General features: G+C 39.2%; 2 protein-coding genes across 3 annotated transcripts; one reads left to right on the plus strand and one right to left on the minus strand.

Moving 5' to 3' along the window:
* The first annotated feature begins 7,207 nt into the window (after positions 1 to 7,207).
* On the plus strand, positions 7,208 to 14,053 carry LOC131239011 (probable serine/threonine-protein kinase PBL25). Its single transcript, XM_058236573.1, has 5 exons — positions 7,208 to 7,313; positions 9,873 to 10,063; positions 10,153 to 10,342; positions 11,300 to 11,691; positions 13,529 to 14,053. Exons 1-5 carry the CDS (start codon positions 7,208 to 7,210, stop codon positions 14,051 to 14,053), a joined length of 1,404 nt encoding a protein of 467 aa, XP_058092556.1.
* Positions 14,054 to 16,126: 2,073 nt separating this feature from the next.
* LOC131240464 (uncharacterized) lies at positions 16,127 to 20,958 on the minus strand. Of its 2 annotated transcripts, none has more exons than XM_058238712.1 (5): positions 20,809 to 20,958; positions 19,138 to 19,246; positions 18,742 to 18,988; positions 16,565 to 16,687; positions 16,127 to 16,449 (listed from the first exon to the last, which is right to left on the minus strand). In XM_058238712.1, the coding sequence occupies exons 1-5, from the start codon at positions 20,886 to 20,888 to the stop codon at positions 16,328 to 16,330; spliced, it is 681 nt and encodes a 226-aa protein (XP_058094695.1). In that variant the 5' UTR covers positions 20,889 to 20,958; the 3' UTR covers positions 16,127 to 16,327. The 2 variants fall into 2 exon arrangements, with proteins under 2 accessions (XP_058094695.1, XP_058094693.1); XM_058238710.1 differs by having other exon boundaries at positions 20,800 to 20,954.
* Between the last annotated feature and the right edge of the window lie 3,022 nt (positions 20,959 to 23,980).

A 23,980-nucleotide genomic window follows, 5' to 3' on the forward strand; every position in this document is an offset into this window, starting at 1 on the left:
TAGCAAATAAACATCACTAGGAGCCTGCCAGGTTTCAATGGTGGAAATCATTATCCCCACTATTTCCTATGGTATGATTCACTTGATCTTTGAATATGCTTCGATTTTGGGCTCGGTCAATTTCATGTTAGGCTCGATCATGATTTCATGTGAGGCTCGGTCAGTTTCATGTTAGGCTCGGTCTTGATTTCATGTGAAGCTCGGTTAATTTCTTGTTAGACTCGGTCAATTTCATGTTAGGCTTGATTAATTTCATGTGAGGCATGGTCATTTTTCATGTGAGGCTTGGTCAGTTTCACGAAGTGCTCGGTCAGGCTTGAGTTGAGAAGAACGTCGGGGCATCCCGATCTTGTTTTGAGTAGTGAGACTCGTTACCGAAGTGATGTCACCAAATTATGTGGGTCCCACCATGATGTATGTTTTGTATCCCCGACGTCCATCCATTTGGAGAGATCATTTTAGGGCACTAGCCAATGAATAAGTCAGATTCATTAAAATCCTTCTAAGGCCACTGTAATGCTTATTTGACATCCAATCTAGTGATTAAGTCATATAAACCCAGATGAAGGGAAAAAACAAATATCAGATTGATCCAAAACTTCTATGGCCCCAAAAAAGTTTTTAATGGTCAACGTTCGTTCAACACTGTTTCCTGTAATGTGGTCCACTTAAGATTGGGATATACCTCATTTTTGGTCTCATACCATAAAATGATCTAGAAAAATATATGAACGGGATGGATGAAACACATACATCATGGTGGAGCCCATAGAGCACCGACCACCAGCCATTAGATGGTGGCGGGGGAGTAGTCAATTTGTTTCGAGTTGGACAGGCAGCAAGATGGGGTCAACTGGGTGAGGTTGGACGGGCAGGTTGGAAGGGTATTTTCATCCACCCACTCTATCTGTACAGTAGTGGTTTAATTGTGGAAAGTAAAGTTTAGGTGGTTTTGAAAAGCTAGTGGGTAAAAGGTGAGATATACTATGGGAAAAATCTCCTAAATCCACTGTCACAGACAGCGGGAGTTTCTTGACCCTCGAGAACCAAGCTCTGTATTGGTCCATACTGGTCGAAGATGTGTGGGCCTTTATGATGTATGTGCTTTATCCACGCCGTCTATCAATTTTGATATCTCATTTTAGGGTATCATCCAAAAAATAAAATAAATCCAAAGATCACAATGACCACACCACAGGAAACCGTGGGGATTGGATGCGTACCATTGAAAACTTCTTATTTTGGATCAGGCTGATTTATATGTTTTCCTTTGGCCGCTTTGTAAATAAACTGCAAATAAACATGATGATGGGCTTTAGAAAGTTTCAATGGAGGCATCACTGTCTCCGTTGCTTGCTAGTACTGTAGTCCACTTGAGATATAGATTCGTCTTACTTAATGGGCTTTAAACGAGCTCACAAAATGAAGGGATGGCCTGGAGAAAACACATACGTTATAGTGGAGCCCATGATCTCTTTCAATATAGAGCTCGATAATGGAGGGGTTGTTACCGAATCTAACTAACGTCCGCTCTCAACGAACTACCTCTGCCAAGGAACTACTGAGGATAATGTGGAGAGATGCCAACATGGGAGTTATATGACAAATTTAAGGTATGATCATCAAATGGGCCAGGAGATCGCACGTTGTGAAGAATAGATCGCACGTGTAACCTATTTAAGCTGCTCACCAGTTGACTCCTGCATCAGTATATGATATGATGAAGGAAGCTATTGTATGCGTACAAAATAAATAGATGGATAAGAGAAACAGAACATCTGATATAAAAATGGCCCATCTCACGATCTTCTATAACTTATTTTTGAGAAAAGGCAACTATAAAGCGGGATCGGTGTGTGAAGGAGGATAGAAGGGGGCAAAGAACCTGACCTCCATGAGAAGGAAGAAAATTACAGTGAACCTCCGCATTCTTGGTCGCATGTCCTAAAATAATTTCAAAAAATAGATGGATGGGTTGGATTTATCACAAAGATCATAATATGCCCCACACAAAATTCTTTCGCGGGAAATCCTCTTGCAATTACAAATTTCTCTTCATGAGTGTAAGAGAGAGCCTTTTTTTTAAGACTTTTTTTCTCGATGAAGTTTAATCACACCCGTTCTCCTCATCTTACGGCTTACATGAAGGCTCGCATATAAATTCTTTGCAGTACAATGCGCAGGAGACCATTACTATATATATATATATATATATATATATATATATATATATATATATATATATATATATATATATATAACACACTTAGCCCTAACAGCATGAACCTAAGAGGCTTTAAGATTGAGTTTTCATTGTTCCTTGGGGTAAAAGTGGTAATACTACTCAAGGTTTTGGACCGAGCTAACTTTATAAATAAGAGCAGATGTCAGTCACACAACTGAGACTACAAAGCATTTTGTTGTTTCTGACAATTGTTAATACCTCATCTCAAGTGACATTTCATGGCTCACTGGGAGATGGATTGTGTTTCAACATTAATATCATGAGTTCAGGTGCCCATATTGTGTGGGAGTGTGTGGAAAAAAAAACCCTTCCCACTGCTTTGGATAATTGCAAGTACCTTTCCTCCTGATTAGGTGGTAGGGGAATATGTATCAAATGACAAAATAAACCTTCATTTGAGGAGTTCATTATGCCCGTAATTTCGGGCCAAAGGAAGAGTATCCAAAAACTCATTAAAAAGGTGGGAAAATCATAATTTTTATACATAATTATTCTTAGATGGTCACTTATAAAAAAGCATACCAAGGATTAATGTTCATTTGGTCTTGTTATCAATAGGTTTGCCACGTCTTTCATCCCATTATTAAGTCCATACAAGATTAGAGGGGAGCATGTGCATCAACCATCCTATTATACCGCAGTATCAAACAATTTTAGCTATGAAGGAATGGTGAGGCGTGGGTGGAAGTTTCATGGGATCGATCCCATGATTAGGTTTGTTGTTTCATGTTCACCTTCGAATCCAAAATTATGACCATCCAAAACTCAAGTAAGCAGCACCTTAGTAAAAGTTGGGATTAGCGGCCCACCATTAGTTTTGTATATTAGGCTCATTTTGGTGTTTGGATACCATATAATCCATTCATCTATCATGGCTCATCAAGACGAAAGAATTACCCAAAAATCAAAGTATTCTAAAGCTAGGGCAGGCACCCCATTTGGATTTAAAGGTTTTTAGGTCTAATTTTAGAGGTGGCTCACATAAATGCTGAATGAGCCAGAGTTTTGCAGACCAAGGCTAAACAAGGGATGATGCACCTAAATGGATGGGGTGGATTTCATGCACATCAAGTAACATGCATAGAGCGGATTCGGATTGGGTTTGGGTAGTGACTCCTCAAGTATTGAGTTCTCGGTACGGGTAGGCTAGAAAAGCTTCAAGGGCCCGCCGTGATGTATGTGTTCCATCTATGCCATCATTTACATTTGGCCTAACTCAGCGAGATCGAACTGTTAAAAAGATACCATGTTGGTGTGAATGAACTTCAAAATGATGGTGGTGTCAGTGGATTGGTTTGAGATTCATAGGATTGATATATCCCGGGACAGGTTCACTAGGTCTGTTTGGCAGGCCCGGCATATCCCAGGATTTTTCCTTCAAATCCGTCCAACCAAGGGATGGGATCAATTTTAAGGTAATGATGGTGATGTTAGTGGATTGTTTTAAGATCCATGGGATTGCTTATATCCCAGGACAAGTTCACCAGGTCTGTTTGGCTCATCATACATAACTAGGGATATCGCGATCCCATCCCTCCTAATACCGTGGGATCGGCCCAGCCAAACAGACCCTTAGAGATTGTGTACAAATTAGAGCACTAATTGTTAGAATTTTGTTAAAAGCAAGTAAAAGTCTTATTAAAGTTACATCTCAAAATCACGTCAAAGAGATTGTGTACAAATTAGAGCACTAATTGTTAGAATTTTGTTAAAAGCGAGTAAAAGTCTTATTAAAGTTACATCTCAAAATCATGTCAAAGCATATATCTATCAAACATTAAATACTAGTCCCTATTAAAAGCGACTCTCTTAGATGTAAGAATCTAGTGACATGAGGAATTCAACAAGGTTATATATATATATATTTTTTTATGCAAGAGTCTAGTAAGCTCAAGATTCCAACAAGGCTTTTAACGCGCATTATAAGACCCGAATGGCAAAATGCGTACGTGATCTCTTGTACATGTGTTCATATGTGATAAGTTACGCTTATATGAAAAATTCAAGAGATTCGCATGGCCAACTATTCAAATTCCTCATGAGATGGACATTATAGTGAGACCACCACTCACCAAATTGTGTACAAGCCAAACTCAACGAAGAGCGTGAGGTCCATGTCAAATACAATCAACCTACACAGTGTAAAACTATTTATCTTATTTTTAGTTCATTCACTTTCATCCAACTACACTGCAAAACATTTGGAGTTCGGGTTAGCTCAGTATCTACTATCCAACATCATTGCTACAGTATGCTTATAAGTAGTATAAATATGCATGACCCACCATCATTGGATTCCCGATCAATCACATCTTTACTTGGAAGATCACACTCCAATCACATTCTACTAACCAATTCATCTTGATTGTTTATTCGCACAAGCATTCACGGATATCTATCTTTTATTTATTTCCCTATTTATTTGTTTATCTACTAATTGTACTAAAATTCAAGTACATATCAATAAAATTTGTATTTTTAACATTTAGCTTTAGATATTTTGTTTATCATTGTTCTATTAAGAAATATCAAACCTACTTTGATGGGTAAAAGAAAAGTCTTTAACGCAAGGTAAAAAGAATTCATTCAGAAATATTAATCTCTGGTCTTTTAAAATCACATGATCACTGTAATTGTTGGTAATAAAGAAAGCTGTTAAGCTCTCAAATTCAATCTTAATCTGTTTATCTCGGTGCACCAACGTTCAAATGAGCTTGGATAGAGTATGACTCCTGCGTAACTGCACTATCCTATCCGCACGTGCTAACAAGATACAACCCTTCATTGACACAAGTAGCCTAGTATTTGATTGAAAGGGTCATAAACCTGTCAATCCATTTTATATTTCCAGTTATTTAGAAACTAGGGCATGAGCCCAGAAATGAGGGAGAAGCAAATCTCAGGTGGCACACACTGAAAGAGACTGGTAATTGAACGACCACCGTTAAAAAGTTCCTAGGGCCCACTGCAATGATTATTTTCCATCCAACCCGTTGGTTAGGTCACAATGACGTGGCAAAGGGAAAATAAAAATATCCTTTTGATCCGAAACTTTTGTGGCCCCAAAAAGTTTTAAATTGTGGGCATTCAATCACCACTGTTTCCTGTGGTGTGGCCCACCTGAAACTTGGATATGCTTCTTTTCTAGGATAATGCTATAAAATGAGTTGAAAAAATGGATGGACGGCATGGATAAAATACATACGTTATTGTGGGATCACAGCACCGACCAGTACCGGCCTCCGTACTAGAGGGGTCACTACCGAATCCGAGCCCTCTAATTGGCATTTGATGGCTGACAGCAAACATGAAAGGTAGTAACTGGTCCACATGTAACGAAAATATGACCACTAATCTCAGGTCAGAATTATTTAACCATTCTGATTGTGGAGACACGACGAGTGTACAAAGATTCCACCGTTTGGACGGTTCGGATTAGGTGCGGTTCGCCTTGTTATCATCCATCTGTTTTTCCAGCTCAATTTAGGTTATAAACCCAAAAGCAGATTCAAATCTCAGGTGGACCACACCACAGGAAGCAATGGTAATTGACCATTAAAAACTTCTTGTGGGCCACATAAGTTTTGGATTAAACTGATATTTGTTTTTTTACTTCATCCAGGTCTGTCTGACTTTATCAACAGATTGGATGGCGAATAAACATTACGGTGGGCCCTAAGAAAATAAAATTTTAATGGCGGGCGTTCAATGACCATTGTTTTCTATGAAATGGTGCACCTGAAATTTGAACCTGTTTCATTTTTGGCATTTTAAACTAAAATGAGCTGGAGAAACAAATGGACGGAGTGGATATACAATACATACATCAAGGTGGGGCCCATCGGCGTTTGTGAGAAAAATTTTGATACTGTGGCAGTGTGTGATGAATGATACTCAGGTACTTAGGAATTAATTATAGAATGCTTACGTGGCATACATTTAGTCGAAACAAACCGTCCAAATCATGGTTCGCGAGTCTAGATGTATCATGGGCTAAAAATCTTTTTTTTTTTTTGGTTTGTTTTTTCTGACAGTTATTGGACGGTTAAAATAAAAAATATATAATGGCCCCATTCCTATAAACAAGTGTCCGTGAATCAAGGGCTATGATCGTTCAACCAAATTGATATTAGGTTTTTAATTTAGAGGGAGTGGGTTCCACAATTTAAACGGTTTAACTTGAACTAGCGCATGCCACATATACAATTTCTGAGTGCCTGTGTATCAAGAATCATACGCTGCCTGAGTATCAAATAACACCTTTTAATTTTTCGTTTTAAACCAAAATCTACAACGGTAATACGACGGCCATTATTCCCGCCAAAATCGGATCAACGTCTCTCCCCCTTTAGACACCTTCAAAATCTCCTCCTTTTTCTCCGGAGAAGAGCAACAGCCTCTCCTCCTTTTTTCATTCCCAAACCTGGCAATTGGCCTTTGCCCTTACCCTGAATCGTGAAATCTCTTGGGATTTCTCGGTTCTGAAAAGCGGCCTTCTCCATTTCAGTCGGATCTTGTCTTTCCAGAATTTTTTAATCATTTTTCAATCTGAGTTTGGCAAATTGAATTTCTGGGTTTTGATCCTTTGGAGGTTTTGGTGGTTTTTGTGAAGCGGATTCCGAAGGGTCTGCATTTTCTGTGTCTTCTTCAGAAGCAATGTCAATATAATTAGGATGTTTTGGGTCTCCTTGGATTAAATTGTGAATTTGGTCACCGAGATCTTGGTGTAATTCGAACTTATTTGACGAAATTATGAACTGGGTCATTGAGATTTTGATGCTATTGTCCAGGCTTTGAAGGTGTTTCAGGTATTTGACGGACGGTCTCCACCCAATTTCCAGAGAATCAATGAATTGAATTCCTTCTGTTTGGGAATAATTTTTGTAATGGAAGGTGTCATTGTTGTTTTGGAAATCTTGTTTGGATAGGAGTTGAAGATTTTCTTCATTTGGATTTCAAGATATGAGTTGCTTTCCTTGCTTCTCTTCGGGTGAGAAGAAGAAGAACGAGATAGAGGAATTGCCGCCTCACGTAAGAGAGAGTCCACGATTGACACAGAAAAATCCTGGTAAGTCTTCTTCCACTTTCGCAACCACGGAAGCATGAGGAGTACGTTTGGGCATGTTGACTCAGGTTTTAAAGTTTTATGAGGGGCACCCATCGTTCGATGATCCAGACCATTGGTCTTGTGGAGCCACGCCGTGGATGGACCATGTAACAAAACTCTCATTGAGAGGACAATCTTGAATTTCATTTGAATGCTGGAAAATAGACAGTCAATAAAACACAGCAGGGGCTCTCATTCAACTGGAAAAGGGAAGCCCAGGATTGGTGGCCAGGATCTTCCAATCTGTGATATTTTTATGGCATGGACCATGTAACAAAACTCTCATTGAGAGGACAACCTTGAATTTCATTTGAATGCTGGAAAATAGACAGTCAATAAAACACAGCAGGGGTCCTCATTCAACTGGAAAAGGGAAGCCCAGGATTGGTGGCCAGGATCTTCCAATCTGTGATATTTTCATGGCATGGTCCATCACCATCGAACAATGTTATTGGGCCATTGAACCATTGAACATCATGTATTCTCTATGCATATCATCCCCCAACTGATGATGCACGACTGTCTCCTCGGATCCTCAACGTGTATAAGTCGGTTGCCGGTTCATGACCATTTCAGGAGTGAAGAAAATTGATTTGTGTGTGTGTGTGTGTGTGTGTGTGTGTGTGAGAGAGAGAGAGAGAGAGAGAGAGAGAGAGAGAGAGAGAGAGAGAGAGAGAGAGAGATGCGGCTTCTTTATGTTGCATTTTAAAGAAAGAGCTCTTCCTTATCTGCAAGAGTATCAATTCATGACTAATCATGGAAATCCCGAAATCCGTGAATTATTTTTCTCGCAGCCAAGGCAAATGCTTTGTATTGCACATAACCATTCGTGTTGCATTCTACTTGCCAAGTTGATATCAAGTAAATGAGAATGATTCACTCCTAGCATCTTTAGTTGATATCAAATACAAAAGAGCTCAAGATGATGAGAGTAATTGTTGGACACTTCATGAGAATACTTGTAGGACATTTACCATTTTCATCTGATCACCTATCATACCATGGTTGAATGGGAGTTTCCTTCGAGCAATTTCGCATCAAAATTCAATACACCTAGATTTGTAGAAGATTTTGAATTGAATCCTTATCTATTTTGACCTCCTAGAGTGCCACATCAATTAGCCCACTCTCTTGTGACATAATATTCTTAAATTGCATTAATGCTAGAGTTTTAATCTGCATCGAATTCATGTTGACCTCACATCGACCATCCATCTCGTGTCATCCAACAGGATGACCACCCATTATTTGAAAACCGCACTAGTACTTCCCATCCAATGGGTAGAGTATTCAAATGGACAGTTTAAAAAAAGAAGAAGAAGACAATATTGACATTCAGCAGGAAATTTGGGTTAAATTGATGCCTCCCCGGCCCGCTATGTGTAGAATGGACATAAGTTGTATGCTAGTATGGAAATTGGGTAGACTGGAATTATTTCTGATACATCAGTTAATTCTCATGGAGTGTGTGGTACATTCAAGTGGATCCACAGATGGGGATGACCCAAAACCATTGTAAATTTGAATGTTCTTAGCCCTTCAATCAGTGACTTAAAAATAGACAGCCAAGGAAATGATCTGATCACAAGATGGAAATGCCACAATGTTCTAGAAAAAAAACAAAAAAAAACCAAAGATGGGATGGCTAAGATCTCTCAATCTGGAAGATTTTGTATCATCCCCTGTCCACAGTTTGGCCATCAGATCAATGGCCACACTTATATGGTCAAAAGTGGGACTTAGATAACATTGACATGCACTTTCTAGGAATTTTTTGGGACATGATATGAAGTAATGTGATCCTCAACCGAAAGATATGCATAACATCATTGTGTCTTAAGTTCGTACAATGCTTATGTTTTGGGGCCTGTTACATTCATCTAACAGGCCCCTCCACCTATGGAGCAAGTCCCAAAAATCACTTCATCAGAACAATCCTAACCTTTCAACCAGTGGCCTGCTATTAGATGAAGAAAAAAATGCAGCAACAAGCCATTTTTTATGGGAACGATCCTGTACCCATGCAAAGACAGTTTCAAAAATGCGTAGTAATTTGTATGATCTTCATAATCTAGATTGTTGATTGATCTATAACAAATTGATACATGTAATGATCTGGGTGAGGTGAGGGTATTTTGGCCTCAAAGAAAGAAATAACTAAATAATTAAACAACTATAGACTAAACCACGGAAGGGACCACACATGTGATCATTGTGGAGGCACACGTGCAGCATGCCACATGTGTGATCAAGTGGGGCCCACTCTTGATCTCCTGCGATGACCAGCATGCCAAATTATGTATTAGAAATTACAGTTTATATAACTTGTGGGTTATCAAGATTATTTTTAATTCTTACCAAAATCTCTTAATCATAATTCTTGTTAACTAAAACAAGATGAACTCATTTTAAAGTTGCAACTAAATGGGTTCGAGTTCAAACTGAAGCAGATAGCACTAAAGATTGCATCATCAATCACACTCAAAGAATCCAAATCTTATTTCCACTATTCCTGTGCAGAGACTCCCCAGCAGAAGCAATCACCTGAAAAAACTGCAGACGAAAAAAGTGACAACAATGGAAACATCAAGGCAAAAACATTCACTTTCCGCGATCTTGCATCAGCTACCGACAATTTCCGGTCCGAATGTCTGTTGGGTGAGGGAGGTTCCGGAAGAGTTTACAAGGGATCCCTTGACAATGGTAACCAGGTAACCATGATTCCCAGTCTGTTTTTTGTCCCGCATTTTTCAAATTTGATGTACCTTATTAATACTAATTTCAGCTTATGTTGTGACAGCTTGTGGCTGTTAAGCAACTCGACAGAAACAGGTTGCAAGGAAACAAGGAGTTCCTTGATGAGGTCTTGATGCTTTGTCTCCTTCACCATGAAAACCTCGTCAAACTCGTCGGGTATTGCGCAGATGGAGATCAGAGGCTTCTAGTGTATGAGTTTATGCCGTTGGGCTCTTTGCAAGACCATTTGTTTGGTACTGTATTCGCTTTGATTCATATCAACATGGTTTAATTTTGATCTGTTTTGTGAACCACGAGTCTGCACCGTGGGAGTTTATTGATGCAGACTGATTGAGTTGATTTCCTTGTGCATTTGGTTTTCATTTTGATCATGCACAGATTTTTGGAAACGCCACTTTCCTTTTTCAGGTTTCAAAAAGTTTGAATTTTAGCAGCTGCATTAGGATGCATGACTGAATTGAATTGCAAACCATTCGGTTTTAGTGGTGTTTCGAAGCATTGATAATGAGAAAGTAGCTCTTAAATTGCAGTCACATCCCTTTCCAGTCCCAACTTGAAAGTAATGTAATTTCTGCTTGATTATAGTCCGTTGGAAGTTACTAAATGTTTTTTGAATCAAACGTGCCATTGAATGAAATGGAAAATAAGCAAGATTTAGGTGGAAGCCACATTTCGCCCCATTAGAGTATATAGTCTTTGATATACATGCATTGCAGTATATTTGAGTATGAGAATACACATATATTCAATGGTCAAATATACTGCAATGCGTATGCTCAAATACCATTGAATATAAGTGTACTCTCACACTCAAATATACTGCAATGTGTATACTCTAACACACCCATTTGCCATTTCGAGACAGTTTGATGGGAAACAGCCTTGAGCATGCCTCCCAAATCAAGATGGGACTTGCCCAAACGCTGTCCTTCTAACAATGTTATTAGCTACATGCTAATTTCCTCATCCTTCCAAACTAGGCCTCAGACTATTTATTGCAATTTGATTCATAACTGCACCTAAATACTCTTAGGTATCTTTAGTTTTATCAAAGTACTAACTTATGACTGGTATCCAGAATTCTCTTCATTGGGAAAGGACATTCCGATTTTAGCTTTCGCATTGTCTACACATCTCTATCCAATGCATGATCATGGCTGAATTCGATCCAAATGCCATTTTCTTTGCAGGTATTGGACCAGACAAGAAACCCTTAGACTGGAATACCAGAATGAAAATAGCGACCGGTGCTGCTAGAGGTGTGGAGTACTTGCATGATCAGGCGAACCCGCCTGTCATCTATCGCGATCTGAAATCATCGAACGTTTTACTTGACGAGCAATTCAATCCAAAACTCTCTGACTATGGGCTTGCTAAGCTCGGTCCCGTTGGAGATAAGATGAATGTCCCATCAAATGTGATGGGGACTTACGGCTATTGTGCACCTGAGTATGTAAAGACAGGTCATCTGACGTTGAAGTCGGATGTATACAGTTTTGGAGTCGTCTTGCTGGAGCTAATCACAGGGCGGAGTGCAATTGACACGACCAGGCCTCCTGAGGAACAGAATCTTGTTGCCTGGGTAAGTCATCCGCTAGCTCTTTCTTTCACTGAAAGCTTCATCTCCTGTTACATTCAGAACTAATAAAACAGAAACATGGAGGAAATGTGCATGATGCATGATCTATGCCATTCATTGGATGGAGCCGACTGAACATACTGGCCCAAAAATCAGTAGGTCCACTTAACAGTTGGGCCATGAGAATGAGAAAAATGGATGGCTAATGAAAATTCCCGCGACCTATACTGGCCCGCCTGATTAGTTAACCACCCTAATTATTGGGACATGGGAATGTTTGCAGTGGGCCCCACCTGATGAATGGCCTGGATCTCACAAGGGCATGCCAGGGAGATCCTTTTCAATCATCATTGCATAGATCTCCTTATCAAGCAAATCATACGCTGGTACAGAAAGCAGTATTTTCTGAACTGAAACTTTCGAATTCAGAAAGTTCATATTGACTCTTAACAATTTATCCATGGTTTTAAGAATTGGAGACTCAGAGCGACTGATTCCATACTGGTCAAGTTGGGGCTCCCTCGGCCAAATCACACCCTTCTCAAAGTGTAAGGAGTGTGTGTGTGTGTGTGTGTGTGTGTACACATATATAGAAAATATTTTTAAAAGTAACGATATGTGAGTTAATTTTAAGATAAGATTTAGTAGAATGTGTGACAATAACATGCAATAAATATCAATTTATTGTGTTGAACTGAATAGGTACCTGATTAATTTCTTAATAAAATAATCTTTTTACAAAATTATTAAATTAATAAATTCATGGAAGTGTCCTAAATCATCTCTAGTAAGACTTCAATAACCTAGATCTAGTTTGGGGGCAAAAATGGGGGGAAATGGAAGAAAAATGAAAAGGGTTCAAGTCAGGTCAAGTGACATTCCCAGTTTCCCCACCTCGCCTGAGCCTACCCCACCCCGACCGAGTCCGAGTCAACCTGAATGAGTCATATCAAACATGGTCAAGTCTCCAAACCATGGCAGATATCCTCATTATTGTCTGATGCAGGAAGTTTAAAGAACTTGTGTATAAGTATATTCAAAGGCTACTATCTAAGATTGGCATCTTCTGAGAATCACATCATCAAACTGGATAGTATTGAAACCTCTTGTGCCTACTTCAATGTACTGTTTCAAAGCCACAACCAAGATCATTGGACCCACGAAATGTTGTCAGGCAGTTTATGTAAGTTTTGGAGATAATCATACCACCTTGCAGTAGACAAGGTTGTACTCCTCTAGAATCCATGGGCAGCACCTGTTTTGAAGTAAAAGGTGCCGTACAATGCATGGCCTTTGAGTTTGTAAGATGTGCTTGGGTTTTCATTTTGTACAGGTGGAACCCATGGTTCAGTTATCCAAACTGTTGATACGATGGCCCCACTGTCGATGGCCCATACAGAAAATCCCCCCAGATTGGAAATCCAGGCCATCCAATTAATACCCATCCAAAGGTTTGCAAAAGACTGTAGTTTTCTGAGGTAGAAAAGAGTTTCTCCCATTGAGAAATGTTTTGGTGGGAAGCTTGTTTACTAATATCTGGCCCATTTTTTGGTTGGATATGAACTGTTTGTTGCATTCTCTTTCTTATCTATCTATTTGCTAAACACCAACCAAAGGGATAGGATTTTCACTAGGATATTTGTGATCAAGTGCATCTTGGTGCATTTCTGTGCCTCTGAGTGCAGTCAAAGTGCATCCAAGTGCATTTGTAATTGTATTCAAGTTCATGTAAGTGCAATACACTTAGATGCAGTTAAACATATAATACCTCTCTGAAGTGTATCATCTATCAGATCATTTACACTGTAGTTGTGTTTGGTGTTCTTGTTCTGTTCAACAGGCTCAACCATATTTCAAAGACCCAAAGAGGTTCCCGGAGTTGGCTGATCCACTTCTTCAAGGGAAGTTCCCAGTAAGAGGTTTGAATCAAGCAGTTGCGGTTGCCGCCATGTGTCTACAAGAGGAAGCTGCTGTCCGTCCTTTGATCGTTGATGCCGTCACTGCCCTCAGCTTCCTTGCAATTGAACAACCTGATGTTGGAGGAACAACTAATCTTCCAATTCTCTCTCCACCTCCCTTAGAGAAAATGCCGAGTGATATTTCATCTATGAATGAGAAATTGCCGAGTGATGATCCACCTCCAAAAAAGAAAAAGCCGAGCAGTGATCCACATCTAGAAGCATCGAGTGATGATGATCAAAGTGATGACGGTCCACCTCCGGATGGAACGTCGAGTGATGATGATCTAAGTCATGATGAAGACTGCAGAGAGGAATGGCAGCAGTCTGCCGCGGAATCCATGGAACGAGATAGGAATTCAAGGCAAATCAGCATGAAGTCACTTAGTGATAGTGGTTCGCCATAAAATCATCAGCTGCCTGTCATTATAAACATGAAAAATGCTATCAAGACATGTGCTTCATGGAAGTTCTACAGAGAACTGTTCCCAATTTACATGTGGCTAACATCTATGGTGATCAGGACCTTGTTTTGGTGGGCCCCCATGTCAATGTATATAGGCCAAAAGTTGCAGTGATTGGACAAATCTGACCGTCAGATTGTTGTGTTTTTGGACCATGGCCCATTGACATCGTTGACATGGTGGCCCACCAAATAAAAAAAATCCCAGTCACTACACACGGCCACCATGTGTACAATAGAGATGTAATGATGCACACTTCATTGAACTCCATGAAACACAAATGTCACAATAGCATTCCTTTTGTGAGAATCTCATTCTTTTTTCTCCAACTCTCAATATCTTTTAAACATACATAATTCACCACAAGAATGATAGTTTTGTTGGGAGCAACATTCAGATGTTAATTGACGATTGAGCTATATATGGGAAGCAGGACTTCAAGATTAACAATTCTCTATCCAGTTCATGAACCCTCTATATTGTGGGACTCTAATTCCTACTCAGAAGATTTTAAAACAAAGAAATTGCAGGACTTGTAATTTGTATTGTGGTTGTTGTTCTTCGTTTCCATTGCACATGGCCAAACCATCTAAGTCTACTTTCCTTCATGTGGTGCTATGTGACTATGTGAGTGAATTGGTTCGAGTCGAAGGCTCTACAGGGGCAACGGTAAGGCCCGAAAAGATGTGGATTGAGGGAGTAGAAAAGCCTTGATGACTTATGGTTTAACTGAGGATATGGTCTGTGATAGTGGAATGGCATAACAAGATTCATTTAGCAAACCCCAATTAGTCGGGATTTGGTAAAAGGCTTGGATGCGAGGGGGGGGGGGGTATAAAATCACAAGGGAATGCTACACAATTCACATGAGAGATTGAAAAGGTAAATTATGGCAGACAGGCAGGATATCAGGGCCAATTATTATATGGGAATGACTTTGAAGAAAATGGATGATTAAAAAGAAAATCACTAAAGGCCCATGTTTGGCCCTACCATGGATGGAGCACACCCCAAGATCAAACCCATTGGTGATCCTAGCTACTGATCAGAGGACTTTTAAGCTTTTCAAATGGTTAGAAAAAGGTCCAACCAACTGTACACATTAGGTGAGCAAAAATGTCCAATTAGCAACTACTATCATTCGACTGATGCAACATTTGGTATGAGGGGCATCCATAATTAGACCCCACAGACAAACATTCCAGATCTGTAGCTACATGTAGCATTTAGCATTGGCTCATTTCCCTTCGATTAATCTATGTAAAAAAAAAACCACCCACCAAGTGCTTAAATTTCATAATTTTATCATATCTCATGCCACACAAAACTAACTACAGTAAACATTGAGCATTGTATGATTCACAATCCCAAAAACAATACATTTAGGGCCTATTTGGGAGCATGAATTTGGAACCCCCTGGATTTGAAATCCTCCTATTGTGTTTGGCACCCTGGATTGTAATCCAAAAGTAGCTATGCATAGTATATTTATAGTGGTTTGAATTTAATTACTAAATCAACTTTAATATCTCTAATTAGTGTAAGTATGTAATGTTTGACACAATGGTTGTAATAAGCCCATTGAAATATTTACTTTGCCTGAAAATGATGAAATTCCAAGTCTCGGATGGACCACAAGCACAAGATCACATCCGAGTGACGATTTTTAACCATTGTTTTACATGGACAATGTTTGGATGGAATAGATCATCATATTAAAGTAATTTTATAGTGATGCAATAGATAATCTGATTGTTTTGGGATGTCATCAGTGGGCCATTTGCCCAATAGATTAATAGCCTAGTGACACACATTTACACATGTAACTCTTGGAAGGATTTTAGATATAATCCAAGCTTTCACCTTGGATTTCAAACCCCCTCTTTAAGGGGATTTGAAACCTCCAATTACTTTATGGCGCCAAACATACCAGGGGATTTGAAATCCCCTCAAATCCCTTGCCCCCCCCCCCCCCCAAAATAAAAAATAAAAAATAAAAAATAAAATAAAAATCCATGATGCCAAAAGACCCCTTACTTCTTTAGTGTTGTTTGCATTACTGATCCCACAATCATACATTCAAGTCTACATACTTTAAAACTGCAAGCCAACCACTGGAAGAAGAGGGCTCTGCAGATTTCATTTGATACAAAAGAAACAGAATTCAGGACAATGTGTAGGAATCTGATGGGAACTTGGACAGAGCTGTTAACCAAATTAATGCCATTCCAATCCTCCCAAGGTGGTGGACCCCATTCCTTCCCACGCCTCACTGCAACCAACTTCTTCACTGTCAACTCCCTCCATATTGCAGTCCCACCAGCCACTTCCATTTGCATCTGAAAAAGCATAAGTTTCCCACTACTTAAGATTTCTAACACAAGCATGCACAAGTGCACAGACTTCTGATAAATCTTGTTTGATTGATTTTGACTTATGAGAAGGGCAACATACAGTGATTGAAGAGGTTTTTTGGCCTCTTGCTTGTAAACATGTTTCCTCTCCCCCTTTGCTTGGGCTTTGGATCATCACCAAGAACAACCAAGCGCCCTTGATGGGAATCTCTCTCATCTCCACCTGAAAAACAAGAGAACAAAAGTAAGATTCATCTCTACTCGTGGAGTTAAATTGCTGAAATTAAAATCTTACATTGGACTAGCTTAAACAATTAAAGCCATTGCCTCGTTCAATCCACTCAATTAGGTGTCTTTTAGCCCTTGTGTAATTTCAGTGAATGCACCACTTGCATTTGGATGCATTAGTGGAATAAATTGCAAATACTAACAACATTTCTCTGTTTTCATGCTGAAGAAGTAGCCATCAAATTGCATTTGCATCTTCCTCAAGTCCATCTTGAAAGTGGTCTTTGTGTGTCAAATGGCATAAGCGATCTTGCACAACCCAAGGGGGGCTGTGTGCTTATGCAATGGCACTGACCCCCAAACAAATTTAAAAAATAAAAAATAAAAAAATCAAGGGAAAATGGAAAAAAAAAAATATTTAAATCAAGAGGAAATGAAAAAAGATGAAATTTTCTATAAAAATACTAGTGTGTAGGGAAATGTTTTTTTTAATGGTTTTATCATACTATTAGACTATAACAAGTCAACTAACAACTACTCAAATAAATGCATATACTCAAAAATGTGAAAAAACAATATATAAATTTTATTGATGTTAACAGAGAATGAGAGTAATAGAGTGGGACTTAGTAAGAGATTTAAGAGACTAGGGAGATTGAGATATGAGAATATTATAGAGAGAGAGAGAGAGAGAGAGAGAGAGAGAGAGAGAGAGAGAGAGAGAGTGTGTAAAAGAGTAATAGAGTTGTGAATATATGGGCTAGTGCCTATCTATAGGCAAAATGTGAGAGAAAATGAAACAAAAACTAAGTCCCAACAGTCAGAAATCTAACCGTTGGGAAGTTATGCCATCGCATATCGATACATGAGGCATAACTACATAACTATGGCTTATGCAGTCACATAATTCTCTATGCAATCACATAACCCCAACGGCATAATAATTGTATATGCCAGCATAGCATATGCAGTCCACTGGTCCGAAATAGCATATGTGATGGCATAATTGCTTATGCAATCGTATATAACAACACTAAAAGTAGTATAATTGTGAATAGGAGACCAAACTAGGTTGGCAATGGGTACCAATTGGCCCAACCCGAGTTCAGTTCATGCCAGAAAATGAGGTCCTTTAAGGAAATAGATCAGGCTTGGTCCTACACCGACCCAACCAAAATCAAACTGAGCCAGACCTGCTTATGAGAAGTTATATGTAGCGATGCATAGGTTTAACCCGTAAACCTCTTAAATAGCACTGATTGGCTTGAAAACAAGGCACAAATGATAGACAAGGCAAGTTATGTGGGGCTTTGGCTTTGATAATTTGTTTTGGATGGGAGTATAGTCTTAAATCCTAGACTTGTTTAGTAAATGGATGGGGCTTGGGTTGCCAGCATAGTTCTAAAATTCACTGACTCAACTTGAAACTCGGCGGAGTTAACTCAATTCAACGAGATTTCAAGGCAAGACACTGAGAAACTCAACTCGTCCATGAGATAGACTTGATCCTGACTCGGTATGAATTGGGCCGAGTCACTCAGTGGAGCAACTTTTTAAATAAAAAGTAGTGTGTAGTGCTTTGACCTCTACTAAGGAGGTAAAGAGCTTAAGCAGCACACAACACATTACCAACTTTTAGTGCTATTTATAGCATACATAGCAGTTCAATTTTTTTTTTTGCTACTCCATTTATTCTTATTTAATTAATTTAATGCCAAGTCAAGTCAACTAAACACTCATTCAAGTCTTCGAGTTGACCCAACCAGACCGGACTTCAAGTCAAGTCAAGTTTGTGCTTTTTGAACAATGGTTGCCATTTGGGCTCGGGTTTGAATTCTTGGCCTACTTAGTAAATTGGTTTGGCCTTGGCTGAGGCTAATCCATTGCCTCCCTTGATCCAAACATGGCAAATACCATTTGATTGGATTTAAAATTGCAGTTCAATTCAATAGTGGATCCAAATGCACCTCCAATGTTGTTAGATTAACCCATGAGAAAAAAAACATCGATCCATTGAGATGGGTATGAGAAAAAAAAAAAAACACGAACCTCTAGAAACTGCAAATGGGTTCTTTCTTTTCCTCAAATCTTCCCTATCCTCCGTCAATTCTAACTCGAATACTCCAAGCTCACCCCCACCACTTGATCGTACGCAATCTCCTTCATTCAACTTGTGCTTAAAATGTTGAAAAACAGCTCTATTGAGAAAAAAATCAGCCCCAGATTCTTCTCGTTTGAGTCCCATATGTTCATTAACAGGCCCAATAGCGACTGTAGAAAACGACTTTTGTTTCTCCTGTTATTGAGTTCTCAATTCAATCGCTTTCACAATTGAAACCCATATGCAGCAAATTTGAAATATGAAAATGTATGAATAGAATGTGAATACATAAAAGTAAAAGAAAGGGCTAGAAATGTCCATAAGAAAAAAAAAATGTTAGATACCTGAATCAATTTTTGCGTAGTTTTATCAAGCTTTCGGTCTAAGAAGTCAGAGAGAGATATACATGATGTCAAGGGTTTGCTTGATGTATCATCTTTCCTATCCTTGGAACTGGCATAAAGAAATTAAAAACTCCACATAAAGTTATTCAATCAACCAAAACACTACGATGATAAAAAATCAGAAAGGGATTGGCATGGGTTGTGTATAAATGTGTATAAACTATAAAATGAAACTGTATCTAAGCCATCCTGAATGCCCCATCAATCCCAAGCATCATTTTGTGGGCAATGACTTAAAGATACTGTACCTATCAAGTGTTTATAACTGTCCGAACATTCCCCAAGTTTTAGTGTATAAATAGGATTTCTAGTAGGTTTTTGGCATACCCACAAGGAAAAAGTTGAAGGAAAATATCATTGAGCAAAAAAAAAAAAGGATTGTGACTTAATGTGCACATCAAGCACTGAAATTCAGCATGCATATTATCCCTCCTTGATGCAGGACAAAGTCAATGACAATCACATGGATAGCTAAGATGGAAGGAAACTGTGTTACAATTCAGAAAGTTCAATCTAAGGGTCTAGCACACACTATAGCTTCCGAGGGCCATAATTTTGCAACGAGTTATCCATTTAGCACATATAATATGTCATTCGAAAGCTATCAACAAGCTCTATATGCTGGCCAATGCCAAAGACAATTGGCCTCTGAGCAGTTTTCCAAAATAGGTCATTTTAGGGTTTGATTTTAAGTTTTTACGTTAAAATTTACTATTTTTAATAATTTCATTTTTTTAAAATGTATTTTACAGTTCAGAGAGTCTTTAAAATATTTGTTTGAGTCATGAGAAAGAGTTTTTGTCAATTTAAAAGTCATTTACTATTTTTAAAAAATTTACCATTTTAGTAAGCTTACCAATTTTCGAAAGTTGTGAATTTAGGACTTGGGGCTTAGGTCTTATATAAGTCATATCATGGGGCTTTATAAACAGTCCTTATCTAGACTTTTCATCAATAATATCAATTTTATCTAATGTTTTCAAATATTTCTCTCCTTGTAGATTCAGGGGGGTATTCTTGAGAAGACAGTAATCTCCTCTTTATCCATGCACCTGCTATGTTACTCCTGCAATCAAAAGACATCCTTTGAAACTTGTTGGGTGCCTCAAATGCGAATTTCAAACACAACTTTTGAAATTCGTGTTAAATTTCTGCCCCACCACCTTTGGATGGTGAGAGATATGTGCGTACCAACTCTCAGTGCACTCCGTGCACACAGAATCTTTTCCAATGATGATGATGATAATAATAATAATAATAATCCAGTTTTGGAATAGGTCTTGGATTTTTCGCCCATAATAATCTAACTGTGGGCAACATGTGCGCACCAACTCTTGGTGCGCACTGTGTACACATAACAACAACAGTTTTTTTTTTTTAGTTTTTTTTTTTTCATGCACAAAATAGTATAAATAAAGGGAATGCATCTATAATGAGCCATGGGCACCTGTCAATCTGCACCGTCATTTTATTTTTCTTTTTCTTTTTTTCCCTTACAACTAAGCGATATTGCAGGTCAAAAAAAGGTTGACACCCTAAACCCCCAGGCGCAAGTTAGCAAACAGAGGAAGATCTATCAAAAGAAGAGGACGAAAAAAGCACCATAAAAACCTGGGGATGGAATTCGAGTGGAAAGATGAGGGAAGGGAGAGCTGCCCGAACTGCCTGACCGCTGCCCGTTTCGACTTCATTTTTTTCTCGTGAGTTTGTATTTCTCGAACCTCTCTCTATTATACCATTTTCCTCCTTTCTGGCGCCAATTTTTGAAAATTTCCAATTTTCATCTCCTCGAGAGGATTTATTGGATACGCGGGTTTCCATCGTGCGACAACTGGCGCCCATTTGCCAGTAATCCAGACTGTTACTGTGCTGCGCCCGCAGTAGATAGACTGCGCCGAAGAAATCTCGTATTGGAATTTTCTAGCCATTTGATTTTTTTTGTCCTATTCAATCTCGACCATTGCTGTACATTTGTTGGAATCCTGTGTTAGTTTTGAAACATTTAGGCCCATTTGGATTCCACCAAATAAGTTACTTTTTCTACTTACAGCAGCGGTGGATAAAAGCGACTTTTAACTAAGTAACTTTTTTACTTAATAGACCTAATTTTATTTTATTTTTGCTTTTCTACTTTTAATCAATTAGAATATATGAAAGAGAAAATGAGTAGGTAAGTATGTTGCTTGCCAAATATACTTATCTTCTTAATAATTAGAAATTAAGAGAAGTTACTTGTGAAAAAAGTAGCTTATTTTAAGCAACTGAGGATCCAAATACCCCTAACAAATGGTGGTGACTCTTCAAATGCATGTATAGTATGGTTGTGGCACAATCCAGACCATCCAAATGGCTGAACGAAATGTGGATGGAGCATAGCCCAAAAAAAAAAAAAAAAAATCCCAGAGAAGATAACATTAAACTTCTAAGTTTCTTTTCAAAATTGGACCTTTTGCTATTTTACTGTTAACCATCCATTTGATAGCCATTGATGGGATAGTTAAGATTTCTTGATCAGTGTGATTTTAGATATAAACTCCAATGACAATGGGACACAATTTGGATGGTCTATATATGTGTACATCAGTTCCACATCTGAGGTAGGTGGGCTGCCACCATTTTTTAAATGATGCAAAACTAACATGAGAGTGTTGGCCGACCCCTCCCTGAATCGGACTGACTCGTTTAATTTCAAATCGACTCGTGACTCGTCCGAGTTGGCAGTGATTAGTTAAGCCCAAGACCAGCCATTTCAATGTATTTGGCTTGAAACAACGCCCAGACCATTTTTGGGTCTGAACTTCAAGCACAAGTCATTATCTGATTGTGTCCTACCCCCGCCGTTTCCACCTCGGAACGGGCAGCAGCTTTGTGTGGCCATGGTGATGTATGGATCTTATCTACACCGTCCATCTATTTTTTCGTATCATTTTAAGGGATAAATTTGAAAATGAGGTAGATCCAAAGCTTGAGTGGACCACACCACAGGAAGCAGCACTGATAATGATTCTCACCGTTGAAACTTTTCTATGGCCCACCATGATATTTATTTGCCATCTAACCTATTCAAAAAGTTACATAGACCCGGATGAAGAGAAAACACAAATATCAGTTCCATCCAAGACTTCTGTGGCCCCAAGAAGTTTTCAACGGTAAGAATTTAATCCCCATTGTTTAGTCAACTTTAGTCTTGGATCTGCCTCTTTTTGGGGCTTATCCCCTAAAATGATACGAAAAAATGAATAGTCGGTATGGATCTCAAAGCTGCTGACCGTTCCCAGCTGGATACGAGCGGGGATGGGACACAATCCACGTCCCATTATCCATCGGCATTCCTCAACTACAGCCAATCGTATGGACCAATCACCTCCCTACATGTGGCTCTGGATGTCAGTGATCCTGTTCTTCTACTGTCCTGACAATTCAATAGGCCCACCAATTAGACCACCTTAATTTTCTGATTGATTCCATGTGATTGATGGATAAAACAAATTACAATAATGTCCATTGATCTGGTGTGCTACGATTAGAGGTGGGCACGGGATGACCCAATCTGACTAACTTGACTCGGTCCAATCCAACTAGATCCGAACCGAATGAGTGATTCGGTCCAAACTGTGTAAGCTTCGCCCAATCCAAACTCAAACCAAGTCGAATTTGAGTTACCCCGTGACTCGACTCGAAACTCGAACTGGTTAGACTCGACTCGATCTAAAACCCAACTCTACCCGACTATCTAACCCTACCCCGACTCGATCACAACCTCTCTCACTCCCTTCCTCATCCTCCTCTTCCAAGCCCGGCAACTACCCACCACCATCACCCTCCTCCTTCTCCTCTTTTTCCTCTCCACTCCCTCTCTCATACTCCTCATCTACCTCTTCCAAGCTTGGCAACCACCCACTACCATCACCCTCCCCTCCTCCCCTTCTCTCTATCCTCTCCGGTCCCTCCCTCTCTTATCTCTCGATCCAACTTGGTGCCAACTTGACCCAACTTGATATTTCTAATCAAATTGGACTCGGTCCAGATCAGTCTAGGCCAAACCGAACTCGAATCAAGTCAAGCATGTTGGACTCAGTATCGAGTTGGATCGAGTTCGGCTTAGGCTTCAATACCGGATCAAGCCAAGTCAGCCCTAACTTGGTCCAACTTGACTCATGCAAGCTCTAGTTACGATCACCTGATGGATGTGATTTTTTATCTGAGGCCACATCTGATATCTAGTCGAATATGCAGCAACTTGGCATTGGTAGAGATGCATGAATGGATATGGGCCAGGAGTAAAGTACCGTTGAGATTTAACTGGCTCTGACCTGGGGTGGACCCATTTAAGACCACTCTCTGGCCCACTGATCAAAGTCCTGTGTGTCCACTAGCGTTGCACTTCCGTTGATTGATCGGATAAAGGGAACGGTCTGGATTTGGTTACAGCGAATCCCATAAGCATATTTTTGTAGATGGATCACGATGCGCTTTAGACTCTTGGGATAGTCCCATCATCAATTTAGACCGTTCATTCATTCCATACCAATAACCTAACTAGGATTCACTGTTTTCACGGTATAAAAGTCTTCTAATCTTTTCTACTTTGGATTTTTACCGCCTTTGATTTTACTAATTGGAGCCTGCACTGGAATATATCCCAGGCTTTTTAAGAGGTGAAATTACAATACTGCACTCCTTTTATCTTTTCTTTACAACAAAGTAGAAAATCAAAAGTTGCGAGCCCATGTGGCATGTGTCTCTTATATAATTAATTTAATAAATGCACACTAATATTATT

Source organism: Magnolia sinica, chromosome 3, assembly GCF_029962835.1.
Source record: "Magnolia sinica isolate HGM2019 chromosome 3, MsV1, whole genome shotgun sequence".
In the NCBI taxonomy this organism is placed as follows: domain Eukaryota; kingdom Viridiplantae; phylum Streptophyta; class Magnoliopsida; order Magnoliales; family Magnoliaceae; genus Magnolia; species Magnolia sinica.

What these genes read in the sequence shown, in the direction of transcription:
- LOC131240464 (XM_058238710.1), bottom strand. Translation starts at nt 20,888, where the DNA reads ATGAAGTCGAAACGGGCAGCGGTCAGGCAGTTCGGGCAGCTCTCCCTT. An exon ending in TCCATCCCCAGGTTTTTATG is followed by an intron (nt 19,247 to 20,799) that starts GTGCTTTTTTCG and finishes TCTTTATGCCAG; the next exon opens with TTCCAAGGATAGGAAAGATG. An exon ending in CTACGCAAAAATTGATTCAG is followed by an intron (nt 18,989 to 19,137) that starts GTATCTAACATT and finishes ACTCAATAACAG; the next exon opens with GAGAAACAAAAGTCGTTTTC.
- LOC131239011 (XM_058236573.1), top strand. Translation starts at nt 7,208, where the DNA reads ATGAGTTGCTTTCCTTGCTTCTCTTCGGGTGAGAAGAAGAAGAACGAG. An exon ending in ATTGACACAGAAAAATCCTG is followed by an intron (nt 7,314 to 9,872) that starts GTAAGTCTTCTT and finishes ATTCCTGTGCAG; the next exon opens with AGACTCCCCAGCAGAAGCAA. An exon ending in TTTGCAAGACCATTTGTTTG is followed by an intron (nt 10,343 to 11,299) that starts GTACTGTATTCG and finishes TTTTCTTTGCAG; the next exon opens with GTATTGGACCAGACAAGAAA.